Raw genomic sequence first — 15394 nt, forward strand, 5'->3', positions numbered from 1 at the left:
CGCTCCCCTCCCGTTCATGTCTCCTGTCCCCCTGCGCTCCCCTCCCGTCCATGTCTCCTGTTCCCCTGCGCTCCCCTCCCGTCCATGTCTCCTGTTCCCCTGCGCTCCCCTCCCGTCCATGTCTCCTGTCACCCTGCGCTCCCCTCCCGTCCATGTCTCCTGTCACCCTGCGCTCCCCTCCCGTCCATGTCTCCTGTCCCCCTGCTCTCCCCTCCCGTCCATGTCTCCTGTCCCCCTGCGCTCCCCTCCCGTCCATGTCTCCTGTCACCCTGCGCTCCCCTCCCGTCCATGTCTCCTGTCACCCTGCGCTCCCCTCCCGTCCATGTCTCCTGTCACCCTGCGCTCCCCTCCCGTCCATGTCTCCTGTCACCCTGCGCTCCCCTCCCGTCCATGTCTCCTGTCACCCTGCGCTCCCCTCCCGTCCATGTCTCCTGTCCCCCTGCGCTCCCCTCCTGTCCATGTCTCCTGTCCCCCTGCGCTCCCCTCCCGTCCATGTCTCCTGTTCCCCTGCGCTCCCCTCCCGTCCATGTCTCCTGTCCCCCTGCGCTCCCCTCCTGTCCATGTCTCCTGTCCCCCTGTGCTCCCCTCCTGTCCATGTCTCCTGTCCCCCTGCGCTCCCCTCCCGTCCATGTCTCCTGTCCCCCTGCGCTCCCCTCCCGTCCATGTCTCCTGTCCCCCTGCGCTCCCCTCCCGTCCATGTCTCCTGTCCCCCTGCGCTCCCCTCCCGTCCATGTCTCCTGTCACCCTGCGCTCCCCTCCCGTCCATGTCTCCTGTCACCCTGCGCTCCCCTCCCGTCCATGTCTCCTGTCACCCTGCGCTCCCCTCCCGTCCATGTCTCCTGTTCCCCTGCGCTCCCCTCCCGTCCATGTCTCCTGTCCCCCTGCGCTCCCCTCCTGTCCATGTCTCCTGTCCATGTCTCCTGCGCTCCCCTCCCGTCCATGTCTCCTGTCCCCCTGCGCTCCCCTCCCGTCCATGTCTCCTGTCCCCCTGCGCTCCCCTCCCGTCCATGTCTCCTGTCACCCTGCGCTCCCCTCCCGTCCATGTCTCCTGTCACCCTGCGCTCCCCTCCCGTCCATGTCTCCTGTTCCCCTGCGCTCCCCTCCCGTCCATGTCTCCTGTTCCCCTGCGCTCCCCTCCCGTCCATGTCTCCTGTTCCCCTGCGCTCCCCTCCTGTCCATGTCTCCTGTTCCCCTGCGCTCCCCTCCCGTCCATGTCTCCTGTCACCCTGCGCTCCCCTCCCGTCCATGTCTCCTGTCACCCTGCGCTCCCCTCCCGTCCATGTCTCCTGTTCCCCTGCGCTCCCCTCCCGTCCATGTCTCCTGTCACCCTGCGCTCCCCTCCCGTCCATGTCTCCTGTTCCCCTGCGCTCCCCTCCTGTCCATGTCTCCTGTCCATGTCTCCTGCGCTCCCCTCCCGTCCATGTCTCCTGTTCCCCTGCTCTCCCCTCCTGTCCATGTCTCCTGTCCCCCTGCGCTCCCCTCCCGTCCATGTCTCCTGTCACCCTGCGCTCCCCTCCCGTCCATGTCTCCTGTCACCCTGCGCTCCCCTCCCGTCCATGTCTCCTGTTCCCCTGCGCTCCCCTCCCGTCCATGTCTCCTGTTCCCCTGCGCTCCCCTCCCGTCCATGTCTCCTGTTCCCCTGCGCTCCCCTCCTGTCCATGTCTCCTGTTCCCCTGCGCTCCCCTCCTGTCCATGTCTCCTGTCCCCCTGCGCTCCCCTCCTGTCCATGTCTCCTGTCCCCCTGCGCTCCCCTCCTGTCCATGTCTCCTGTCCCCCTGTAACTCCCCACCCCCCCCCTCCTGTGCGCCCACCCCTCCCTCCTATTTGCCTCCGCCCGCTTCTCTCCCACCCTCTGCGCCCACATCTCTCTCCGCCCCCCTCCGTCCGCTGGGGTCATGTCTTAGGTTTTCTCCCTGCACACAAGGTACGGGTTCCGGACCCCCCCACACCTAGAGCTGAAGGCGCGGCCTAAACTTGGGGAGCGGGAGGTGACGCTGGCTCATGTCACGGAGTGGATTGAGAAGAAGCTGGAGCAGGAGTTCCAGGTGAGATGAGGGCGACGTGTGGAGGAGATGACATGTATGACACATGTACATGATGTGTTCTCTTCTCTTCCACATAGAAAATCTTTGTCATGCCAAACATGGATGACGTGTACGTGACCATCATGCACTCGGCCATGGACCCCCGATCCAGCGCGGAGGTGGAGGAGGCGGAGTCTCAGTGAGGATGGGTGGAGCTACGCAGTGTTATGGACTTGTCTTATGCATTGAGTTGTCCGCCGCACTGTGTTTGTCGTGTCACCGCTCCTGGGAGCCAGAGCGCCACCCACTGGACCCTACAATGAAGTCAACGGTCCTGTCCCCAATGACACCCCCCGGGCGCAAATGTGACTGTATCCCTCCACACTCACAGGGGACCTCCTACAGGGAGGAGGATGTGCTGGGCCCCCCATAATCCTCAGTGCCCCCCAGCTCTTCTCTCCAGGCTGATCCAGATGCCAAAGCTGATTGGATGGATCTGATGGGTGCCGGATGAGGACCAATCCCCTGGGCACTACATATATAATGAGCACCTTTTCCATATTCACCTGAGGCTCCGCCCCCTAATACAAGCCACAGAAGGGTTAAACAGTGGAATAAGGAGCCATAACCCCGCAGTACCAGCGCTCAGCCAGCAGGGGCCGCACCATGACCAAACCTCTCCCCTGTGCGCCCCCCTGCTGGCAGGGCGGGGTATTACACTACATTCCTGGCTACACTATATACTCGCGCTATCGCCCCCATGAAGGAGGAGCTTCTGCTCTTATTTATTGTATGATCTGTATATATCGTGACGTACAATCAGTCTCCTGACACCCGGTGACACGCGCCGAGGTGCCGCCGCCCTAGATTTTATTTTTTTACCGCTTTGCAGGGTTGAGTTCTGGTAAATTTGCCAAGTTTCCTTTTGTTTACAGCGACATTGAGTTTTCAGATGATTTTATGGCATTTTTTTTGTTTTAGTTTTCTGTTCTCGTCTCGTCTGCGCTCGTGGCGGCGTCCGTCTTCTATGTGCAATGATTGTTCTAATGACACAGCCGTGACATTAACCCCCTCTGTGCTGGGTGAACGCTGCCGCTCGCCTACGTCCCACTGTATGACCCCAGGGGCGCCCACAGACAGACAAGTGCACTACACGGCGAGATGGGGGTGACTGAGGGGTAACGCACACCCCCCGGCTCTGCTGCTGTGCTCACGCTGCTCAATGTTTTATTAAATAAAGAAAATGTTTCTGCCTCGGCTCTGCGGCGTGTGCTCTGTGTAACTGCTGCGCGGGCACCGCGTCATTGGTGCACATCCTTGAGTGTGTCCCATGTGCTGTATATGGGCATGGGGGGGCAATAAGAGGGCACAATCCCGCTGAACCTGTGTGGTACAGTCCATGTTTGAGGTTATTTACCCTTAGAGCCTTTGTGGTACAGCCCATCATGTGACAGTCACTCCGGTATTAAATATGTCAGTGAAGGCGGAGACTTTCTGCTGCTAAGCAACCGCCCAATGAGAGAGAGGTTGTGACATGGAAGTGTGGGGCGCCCCTTCTAGTGGCTGTGACGGGAGGAGCGGGGGGACGCCCCTTCTAGTGGCTGTGACGGGAGGAGCGGGGGGACGCCCCTTCTAGTGGCTGTGACGGGAGGAGCGGGGGGACGCCCCTTCTAGTGGCTGTGATGGGAGGATCGGGGGACGCCCCTTCTAGTGGCTGTGACGGGAGGATCGGGGGACGCCCCTTCTAGTGGCTGTGACGGGAGGAGCGGGGGGACGCCCCTTCTAGTGGCTGTGACGGGAGGAGCGGGGGGACGCCCCTTCTAGTGGCTGTGACGGGAGGAGCGGGGGGACGCCCCTTCTAGTGGCTGTGACGGGAGGAGCGGGGGGACGCCCCTTCTAGTGGCTGTGACGGGAGGAGCGGGGGGACGCCCCTTCTAGTGGCTGTGACGGGAGGAGCGGGGGACGCCCCTTCTAGTGGCTGTGACGGGAGGAGCGGGGGACGCCCCTTCTAGTGGCTGTGACGGGAGGAGCGGGGGGACGCCCCTTCTAGTGGCTGTGACGGGAGGAGCGGGGGGACGCCCCTTCTAGTGGCTGTGACGGGAGGAGCGGGGGGACGCCCCTTCTAGTGGCTGTGACGGGAGGAGCGGGGGGACGCCCCTTCTAGTGGCTGTGACGGGAGGAGCGGGGGGACGCCCCTTCTAGTGGCTGTGACGGGAGGAGCGGGGGGACGCCCCTTCTAGTGGCTGTGACGGGAGGAGCGGGGGGACGCCCCTTCTAGTGGCTGTGACGGGAGGAGCGGGGGGACGCCCCTTCTAGTGGCTGTGACGGGAGGAGCGGGGGGACGCCCCTTCTAGTGGCTGTGACGGGAGGAGCGGGGGGACGCCCCTTCTAGTGGCTGTGACGGGAGGAGCGGGGGGACGCCCCTTCTAGTGGCTGTGACGGGAGGAGCGGGGGGACGCCCCTTCTAGTGGCTGTGACGGGAGGAGCGGGGGGACGCCCCTTCTAGTGGCTGTGACGGGAGGAGCGGGGGGACGCCCCTTCTAGTGGCTGTGACGGGAGGAGCGGGGGGACGCCCCTTCTAGTGGCTGTGACGGGAGGAGCGGGGGGACGCCCCTTCTAGTGGCTGTGACGGGAGGAGCGGGGGGACGCCCCTTCTAGTGGCTGTGACGGGAGGAGCGGGGGGACGCCCCTTCTAGTGGCTGTGACGGGAGGAGCGGGGGGACGCCCCTTCTAGTGGCTGTGACGGGAGGAGCGGGGGACGCCCCTTCTAGTGGCTGTGACGGGAGGAGCGGGGGGACGCCCCTTCTAGTGGCTGTGACGGGAGGAGCGGGGGGGCGCCTCTTCTAGTGGCTGTGACGGGAGGAGTGGGGGGACCGTGGGGCCTCGCTTTCTTGTTGCTGTGACGGCGGGATCGGGGGGACGCCCCTTCTTGTTGCGGATGGAGTGGGTGAGCCCCTTCTAGTAGATGTGATGGTGACTGGAGGTGTAGGACTAGACCAGCCCTTGACAGGGCGCTCAGACATCTTGCCACATCTACTCATTGTACCAGGACGTCTAGAGATCCCATTCCAGGAGGTTGGGGCATTTGCTCGTTCTTTTATATTGTAACAAGTCTCTTTATGTTTTTACCCTCCGTTTTACGGATAGTAGAGGAGTCCAATGAAGACGTTGTTGCTCAAGAATTGTTTTATTATAAAATAATCCTTAATTAGTTCCACAACGAGAAATGTAGAGCGTTACAGCAGCAGAGAGGACAGGACGGCACAGAGAAATGTAGAGCGTTACAGCAGCAGAGAGGACAGGACGGCACAGAGAAATGTACAGCGTTACAGCAGCAGAGAGGACAGGACGGCACAGAGAAATGTAGAGCGTTACAGCAGCAGAGAGGACAGGACAACACAGAGAAATGTACAGCGTTACAGCAGCAGAGAGGACAGGACGGCACAGAGAAATGTAGAGCGTTACAGCAGCAGAGAGGACAGGACGGCACAGAGAAATGTAGAGCGTTACAGCAGCATTGAGGACAGGACGGCACAGAGAAATGTACAGCGTTACAGCAGCAGAGAGGACAGGACGGCACAGAGAAATGTAGAGCGTTATAGCAGCAGAGAGGACAGGACAACACAGAGAAATGTACAGCGTTACAGCAGCAGAGAGGACAGGACGGCACAGAGAAATGTAGAGCGTTACAGCAGCAGAGAGGACAGGACGGCACAGAGAAATGTAGAGCGTTACAGCAGCAGAGAGGACAGGACGGCACAGAGAAATGTGCAGCGTTACAGCAGCAGAGAGGACAGGACGGCACAGAGAAATGTGCAGCGTTACAGCAGCAGAGAGGACAGGACGGCACAGAGAAATGTGCAGCGTTACAGCAGCAGAGAGGACAGGACGGCACAGAGAAATGTACAGCGTTACAGCAGCAGAGAGGACAGGAGATCACAGAGTTACTTCTGTTTGTTGAGCAGGCTGATGGAAGCGGTGAGGAAGGACCTCCGATAAGGCTCCCTCACACTTGGGGTGACGCAGTCGGTCACTGAAGGTGCTCCCCAATGGCACCACAGTCTCCTGCATGGGATGGGAGCGATTCTCCAGAATAGAGGTCACCTTACAGTGTCCTTCTCTTAGCCACCACCCGCGCAGTGTCCTCCCCTCGGCCACCACCCGCGCAGTGTCCTCCCCTCGGCCACCACCCGCGCAGTGTCCTCCCCTCGGCCACCACCCGCGCAGTGTCCTCCCCTCGGCCACCACCCGCGCAGTGTCCTCCCCTCGGCCACCACCCGCGCAGTGTCCTCCCCTCGGCCACCACCCGCGCAGTGTCCTCCCCTCGGCCACCACCCGCGCAGTGTCCTCCCCTAGGCCACCACCCGCTCAGTGTCCTCCCCTCGGCCACCACCCGCACAGTGTCCTCCCCTCGGCCACCACCCGCACACTGTGCGAAGGACCCCAGTACAGAGCGTCTTTCCTTATCAGTCTGATCCTCTCCTTAGCTGCTTCCCCAACAGACTCCACCGTAGATGATGCTGATGCCACTACAGAGCTGAAGGTTTTAAAAGAAAATCTATCATTTTTTTTAATGCAATGTGAAGCAAACATACCATGCAAATGCTGTGGCTGCACTGATGCAGAAACAAATCTTGATGATTAATCACTGATCTGAGTGATTTTGCTAAAAATAAAATTCTTAAAGGACACCTGTCATCAGGTCTCTGCCACTAGTCCTGTCACCTCTACCTGTTGGAGCAGCTCACAAGGATCCCATCCCAGCCTTTATCTAGTTATTTCATACATTATTCATTGTAAAATCATCTATTTTTTATCATGTAAATGAGGCTGGTCACATGGTCAGAGGCAGTGATGTCACCCCTGTTACCCCTCCCCTCTCCTCCCCCTGCTCATGTCTGTGTGTAATGTATAGTAAAGCATTGCTGGTGTGTGTGCTGCATCTGCTGACATGCTGCATCCTCCTAATACACATGTGAGAGACACAGACATCAGCTACACAAGTACCTGACATGTGCTGCTCTAACATGGCTGCCTGGAGCTGCTGTATCTCTCCTATACACACACAGGCTGCAGGGGGCGTGGCCACCAGCACCAGGAAGCACATCATTATACAGCCTCACACCATTATACAGGCTGTCAGTCATATGTATAGGAGTATCTCATACACACAGGCTGCAGGGGGCGCCAGCACCAGGAAGCACATCATTATACAGCCTCACACCATTATACAGGCTGTCAGTCATATGTATAGGAGTATCTCATACACACACAGACTGCAGGGGGCGCCAGCACCAGGAAGCACATCATTATACAGCCTCACATCATTATACAGGCTGTCAGTCATATGTATAGGAGTATCTCATACACACACAGGCTGCAGGGGGCGCCAGCACCAGGAAGCACATCATTATACAGTCTCACATCATTATACAGGCTGTCAGTCATATGTATAGGAGTATCTCATACACACAGGCTGCAGGGGGCGCCAGCACCAGGAAGCACACCATTATACAGCCTCACACTATTATACAGGCTGTCAGTCATATGTATAGGAGTATCTCATACACACACAGGCTGCAGGGGGCGCCAGCACCAGGAAGCACATCATTATACAGCCTCACATCATTATACAGGCTGTCAGTCATATGTATAGGAGTATCTCATTCACACACAGGCTGCAGGGGGTGCCAGCACCAGGAAGCACATCATTATACAGCCTCACATCATTATACAGGCTGTCAGTCATGTGTATAGGAGTATCTCATACACACACAGGCTGCAGGGGGCGCCAGCACCAGGAAGCACATCATTATACAGCCTCACATCATTATACAGGCTGTCAGTCATATGTATAGGAGTATCTCATACACACAGGCTGCAGGGGGCGCCAGCACCAGGAAGCACATCATTATACAGCCTCACATCATTATACAGGCTGTCAGTCATATGTATAGGAGTATCTCATACACACACAGGCTGCAGGGGGCACCAGCACCAGGAAGCACATCATTATACAGCCTCACACCATTATACAGGCTGTCAGTCATATGTATAGGAGTATCTCATACACACACAGACTGCAGGGGGCACCAGCACCAGGAAGCACATCATTATACAGCCTCACACCATTATACAGGCTGTCAGTCATTTGTATAGGAGTATCTCATACACACAGGCTGCAGGGGGCGCCAGCACCAGGAAGCACATCATTATACAGCCTCACATCATTATACAGGCTGTCAGTCATATGTATAGGAGTATCTCATACACACACAGGCTGCAGGAGGCACCAGCACTAGGAAGCACATCATTATACAGCCTCACATCATTATACAGGCTGTCAGTCATATGTATAGGAGTATCTCATACACACACAGGCTGCAGGGGGCGCCAGCACCAGGAAGCACATCATTATACAGCCTCACATCATTATACAGGCTGTCAGTCATATGTATAGGAGTATCTCATACACACACAGGCTGCAGGGGGCGCCAGCACCAGGAAGCACATCATTATACAGCCTCACATCATTATACAGGCTGTCAGTCATATGTATAGGAGTATCTCATACACACAGGCTGCAGGGGGCGCCAGCACCAGGAAGCACATCATTATACAGCCTCACATCATTATACAGGCTGTCAGTCATATGTATAGGAGTATCTCATACACACACAGGCTGCAGGGGGTGCCAGCACCAGGAAGCACATCATTATACAGCCTCACATCATTATACAGGCTGTCAGTCATATGTATAGGAGTATCTCATACACACACAGGCTGCAGGGGGCGCCAGCACCAGGAAGCACATCATTATGCAGCCTTACATCATTATACAGGCTGTCAGTCATATGTATAGGAGTATCTCATGCACACACAGACTGCAGGGGGCGCCAGCACCAGGAAGCACATCATTATACAGGCTGTCAGTCATGTGTATAGGAGTATCTCACACACACACAGGCTGCAGGGGGCACCAGCACCAGGAAGCACATCATTATACAGCCTCACATCATTATACATGCTGTCAGTCATATGTATAGGAGTATCTCATACACACAGGCTGCAGGGGGTACCAGCACCAGGAAGCACATCATTATACAGCCTCACACCATTATACATGCTGTCAGTCATATGTATAGGAGTATCTCATACACACAGGCTGCAGGGGGTACCAGCACCAGGAAGCACATCATTATACAGCCTCACACCATTATACAGGCTGTCAGTCATGCACTGGGGGTGTGGCTGTGCCTCCCACTCATGAATAGAGTGGACAGCTTGAATATGCTAATGACTCATTGGACATTTCACAGGTCATTTGCATACAGCTTTAGGACCTCATTGCTTAGGGTTACAGGCATGTAGAGGGACAATGAAGGGATAGAGGCAATGCTCTCTAATGGCAGTTTATGAAAATATATTTAGTTTAGGGGGGTTATTTTGCATGACGGGTTCTCTTTAAAATAAGGACTTTGGGAAAAGAGCTTCCTTCACTGTCCAGACAGGACTAATCAACCTGAGCTGGATGACTCGTACACAGCAGCTGGGGGATGGTACAGGGAGTGATTACTTCTGCCTGTCAGGCACAACACAGCGATGACACCATTCTCTGGTGCAGTGTATAACTAATGTGAGAGGGAAAGGCCCGAGCAGCAGGATCTCATTATCATAATTTTATAATTGTTTTTTTCAGCTAAATCCCTCAGCTCAGGGATTAAACAAGATATGTTTCTGAATCAGTGTAGCTACAGCCTTCTCCAGGTGTTTAATGCATGAAAGCAAAGGGTAAGTTTCCTTTACAGAGCAATAGCACTAAATAAAGTGAGCAGCTCCGAGCACGACCTCAGTAATAGCAGGAGTTAACTTTATTAGAACATACCCATAAGCCAAGAGACACTGCACTACAAAGCGCTCCGGCATATTCATTAGGGGGCGGTCCAAGAGGCGGTGACTCAATCACAGAGGCGGGCAATCATTGCCAGCATCAAGTGTGGGAGGGGCGGTCCTGCATATTCATGAGGGGGCGGTGATTCCAGCACAGAGGAGGGCAGTCACCACCAGCATCAAGTGTGGGAGGGGCGGTCATGCATATTCATGAGGGGGCGGTGACTCTAGCACAGAGGAGGGCAGTCACCACCAGCATCAGGTGTGGGAGGGGCGGTCCGGCATATTCATGAGGGGGGCGGTGATTCCAGCACAGAGGCGGCCAGTCACCGCCAGCATCAGATGTGGGAGGGGCGGTCTGGCATATTCATGAGGGGGCGGTGATTCCAGCACAGAGGTGGGCAGTCAGCGCCAGCATCAGATGTGGGAGGGGCGGTCCGGCATATTCATGAGGGGGGCGGTGATTCCAGCACAGAGGTGGGCAGTTACCGCAAGCATCAGGTGTGGGAGGGACGGTCCAGCATATTCATGAGGGGGAGGTGACTTCAGCACAGAGGCGGCTACAATTCGAATATTGCTTTTCTGTATTTTCACAAATCCCCCCCCCCCCCACCAACACTAATATAGATATTATATATTTATACATATGGTAGGGGTAGATCTCTATTCCTAGAGTTCTTCAAGACTCCTGTTTTGGTTCTGGAACAAAAACCTGGGCGCACTTCGTTCCAATGAAAAGACAATTTTATTTGTTCAAATTAAAATAACATATTAAAATATATGGGAAAGCAAGACGCGTTTCGGATCCGGACTGGATCCTTCCTCAGTTGCATAATAAGTATTCGTCTATGGAGTTCTATATATACATATTGTTTTGGCGCGTACACGGTAACGAGACCGGGTTGCGTTACTGCAGGCATATAAATCAATAACTAATATGATCGATGGCACACATAGATAAAATATATAAAAGAAGAATAGTTTAAATGGTTCCAATAAATACAATAAATACAATTAAAAGGATTATAATGAATAAACATATTAATAAAAATGAATGTAGGTATTTGTAGCTATACCTATTATTGATCGATGTGTTGGATAAGACTTGGGCATCGATCTATATCTATCTTAATGCTGGGAACTGCTAAAATGGCCGTTGTGTAGATGCAGGACTACAACTACGGAAGCCTGGATGGGCCATTGTTGGCGATCTATATCTATCTAAATGCTGGGGACTACTAAAATGGCCGATGTGTAGATGCAAGACTACAACTACGGAAGCCTGGATGGGTCATTATTCCCTGTGGTAGACAGGTAGAAGTTCGTGCCCAGGGATGTATACATCGAAGTGAAGCGTGTGAGGCTAAAGAGAGCCTGATGTGAGGGTAAGAATATGAAACTGGAGATTGGCTGGATGAATGTGAAATACAAGGGTTAAATGGAGGTATATTATTATATAATTATAGATATTTTTTTAAAGATATTTTTTTAAAAGCAAGTGTTTGTTCTAGAGGTATTGTTATATTAGGATCGTTTCAGTTATTTCATTTAAACCCAATGGTTTCAATGTTTTAAGTTTAAACATCCAGTAAATTTCTTTGCGTTTGAGGACTTCGAATCTATTGGAGGTTTCTTTGTGTACATGATCAATTGGGGTGATATTGTATCTGATATCATTCTTATGTTTTATTTCCATGTGTCTGGATACACTGTGTTTATTATTGTGATGTTGAATGTTAAACCTGTGTTGGTTGAGGCGGCAGTGAAGGGGTTGTGTGGTCCTGCCTACGTATTGCAATCCACATTGGCATTCAATTAGGTAGATGACATATCTGGATTGACAGGTCATGTTGGTTTTAATGTAGAATTTCTCTTCAGAGTTGTTGGAACCGAAAATGGTGGTTCCATGGTTAATGACTTTGCAGCATTGGCAGTTTTTACTAAGGCACTTGCTAACTTTCTGAATAGAGTTGTCTGGACGTGTTACTTTTTTCAGTTGTTTGGGTATACTTGGGGCCAATCTTTGTTTTAACGTGGTGGCTCTTCTATATGTAAATATTGGTTTAGCCGAGATATTTTGTTGTAGATAAGGATCATTGCACAAGATGTGCCAGTGTTTCCTAAAGATTGCCTCTACCTCCTTGTGGTTTTTGGTGTAGGTGGTAATGAAGCGGGTTTCTGAGGCTTTCTTTCTTTCTTCTATTATAATCTCTGTCTTATTGTTCTCCTCCTTACTGATTGGTCTAAGGCACTCCGCTTGTGAGTATTTGCTGGCTCTGTTGAAGGCGTCTTTTATGAGTTCTTTTGGGTACCCTTTTTCCATGAATCTATTCTCTATGATCTGAGCTTGTTTCTTGAAGGTGTTGTTATTAGTGCAGTTTTTCCTAATTCTGAGAAACTGACTATAGGGAATATTATTCAGCCATTTTTTGTGATGGTTGCTCTTGAAGTTTAAATAGCTGTTGGTATCAACTGTTTTGAAGTACGTTTCCGTGATTAAGTTGCTTTCATTGTGTTTAATAATTAGGTCTAGGAATTCGATTTCTTCCTTTTGGATGTTCAACGTGAGTTTGATGCCCCATTCATTCTTGTTGATTTCCTCGGCGTAATCAATCAATGTGGATTTTTCACCCTCCCAGATCATGAACAAGTCGTCAATAAATCTGAAGTATGTGATCAGGTGTCCTTTATGTATATCCTCTGGTGTAATATATAATTCTTCGAAAATCCCCATGAAGATACTGGCATATGAAGGGGCTACTCTGGTGCCCATGGCCGTACCTTTAATTTGGTGGTAGACCATGTCTCCATATTCGAAATAGTTGTTTGTGAGTATGAATTGAAGACATTCTACTAGAAAGGTTTTTTGATCTTCTTTTATACATGTGTTTTTTTCCAGGCTTAAGTCTACGCACGTGAGTCCAATGAGGTGGTCAATATTGCTGTATAGGGCTGTTACATCCATGGTGACTAGCCAATAGTTACTCTGCCATGATAGTTTTTGTAATTTTTGGATGAGGTCCCCTGAATCTTTTATGTAACTGGGTAGCTTGGTGACAAGAGGTTGAAAGAACAGATCTATGTAGTGAGATAAATTGCTTGTAAGACTTTGAACATTAGATACTATAGGACGTCCAGGGGGTGTGGTGGGGTTTTTATGTATCTTTGGAAGGTGATACATTATCCAAAAATTGTATAGAACTAATTAAGAACAAAAGATTAGTATTGTATCATGAAAGTAAAAGAAATATTCACAAGCTATTAGAACAGCTTAATATTTACCAAAGGCACCCAGATTTCGAACACATCTGTCTGAATATCTCCCTAAGAATAAGCAGATCAGAAGAAATTATTATAAATAAAAAAGCACTCAAATTAGAGCGCGATAGAGCAGACAAAAAATCCAACAATTACAGATCACAATACAGGAATCACAACACCAGACATCAGAACGAAGACAAGTCCTCATACCCTAACACTAGCAGAATACATATGACAGAAAAAACACTTCAAAACAGTGAAACCACCGCATATAAAAAAAGGACGTCACACCCATCCAAAATACCTAGTGGCCAGTCGAAAAGTACGATATATTATAATAAAAAAGCTAGGGCCTCCATCCAAACAAAAAATCCGCCTAAACCAACCGACAACAACACAGATCATATGAAACACATAGAAAGGACAACAGCCATCATCGCAAATAAAGATGTTACCAACCCTACAGCTGACACTAGCCACATCAGTGTAGGTTCTATTATTTCACCTCCACCCATACTAGAGCCGCTTAATAAAACGCTATCTCCACGAACCAGGCATAGGGACTTCATGAAGAGATTGAAAATTATTAGGGAAAGAAATGAGATATTTACCCAAAAAATTCTAACACCTCTTGAAAATAGCAGCATTATAGTACCCGACACAGCAATATCACCCCCATTCGATATCTCCAAAATATCCATACATGAAGACCCCTCCCCCTCGAACAACGCACCCATCATCATTGACAATACACACAACACCAAAGGTTGTCTGGTACCGTTTCTGCAACCAATAAATAAACATATCGAATCCACTATCCCTCAGACAGATTTTTTAGACCATCTCCCATTAAACCATGCAGTCAAAAAAACTCCGATGAAACCGATTACCATGTTTTTTCCAATAACCCAGAAATCGGTGAAAAAAAGAAAAAAAGATACAGAGGGAAAAGAGGAGGCAAAAAAAGAAAGAAAAGAATTATCACCACCCCCAAACACCCCAAAGAAAAGAAAACCCACCCTTTGAGGTCCATAACCAAGAAACAACAACAAAAAACTAAGATCTTCAATCTATCATCCCATGTTCTTAACACCCATGAGACAAGCCTCCTAGAAAAAGGACTCTCCTTCTGTCCAGATAACAAATCAAAAGATTTCGATTTATTCCTAGATCTCCACCAATTCACTAGAAAAATCACCATCAAAAGACATTTTAATCTGAAAACAAAAAACAATTCCAATGACTACAAATCAGTACACGATACCAATTTAGATGAATATACACATCAAGACGTCCGTCCACCTTCCACCTTTTACCCATTAGAGCACCAAGGTCATCATATCATATCTGTACTCGGGAGAAGTAACGGCCACATGTGGGGGGGGTCTCTGTACTCGGGAGAAGTAACGGCCACATGTGGGGGGTCTCTGTACTCGGAAGAAGTAACGGCCACATGTGGGGGGGGTCTCTGCACTCGGGAGAAGTAACGGCCACATGTGGGGGGGGTCTCTGCACTCGGGAGAAGTAACGGCCACATGTGGGGGGTCTCTGTACTCCGGAGAAGTAACGGCCACATGTGGGGGGGGTCTCTGCACTCGGGAGAAGTAACGGCCACATGTGGGGGGTCTCTGCACTCCGGAGAAGTAACGGCCATATGTGGGGGGGTCTCTGCACTCCGGAGAAGTAACGGCCACATGTGGGGGGTCTCTGTACTCGGGAGAAGTAACGGCCACATGTGGGGGGTCTCTGCACTCGGGAGAAGTAACGGCCACATGTGGGGGGTCTCTGCACTCCGGAGAAGTAACGGCCACATGTGGGGGGTCTCTGTACTCGGGAGAAGTAACGGCCACATGTGGGGGGTCTCTGCACTCCGGAGAAGTAACGGCCACATGTGGGGGTCTCTGTACTCGGGAGAAGTAACGGCCACATGTGGGGGGGTCTCTGCACTCGGAGAAGTAACGGCCACATGTGGGGGGTCTCTGCACTCCGGAGAAGTAACGGCCACATGTGGGAAAACCCACATGGGTCTCTGCACTCCGGAGAAGTAACGGCCACATGTGGGGGGTCTCTGCACTCGGGAGAAGTAACGGCCACATGTGGGGGGTCTCTGCACTCGGGAGAAGTAACGGCCACATGTGGGGGGTCCCTGCACTCCGGAGAAGTAACGGCCACATGTGGGGGGGCTCTGCACTCGGGGGGAAGTAACGGCCACATGTGGG

General features: G+C 51.9%; 1 protein-coding gene across 2 annotated transcripts in view; it reads left to right on the forward strand.

Annotated features, from left to right (window-relative positions):
- The window catches only part of TEX2 (testis expressed 2), a 29639-nt gene extending 26357 nt beyond the window's left edge, over positions 1-3282 (forward strand). For both annotated transcript variants that reach the window (XM_072132169.1, XM_072132170.1), the window contains exons 11-12: positions 1925-2045; positions 2123-3282. In XM_072132169.1, the coding sequence (XP_071988270.1) occupies positions 1925-2045; positions 2123-2227 (226 nt within the window). In that variant the 3' untranslated portion in view covers positions 2228-3282. The remainder of the gene's footprint in view (positions 1-1924; positions 2046-2122) is intronic.
- Positions 3283-15394: the final 12112 nt, after the last annotated feature.

This window comes from Engystomops pustulosus, unplaced genomic scaffold, assembly GCF_040894005.1.
Source record: "Engystomops pustulosus unplaced genomic scaffold, aEngPut4.maternal MAT_SCAFFOLD_250, whole genome shotgun sequence".
Classification (NCBI taxonomy): Eukaryota; Metazoa; Chordata; class Amphibia; order Anura; family Leptodactylidae; genus Engystomops; species Engystomops pustulosus.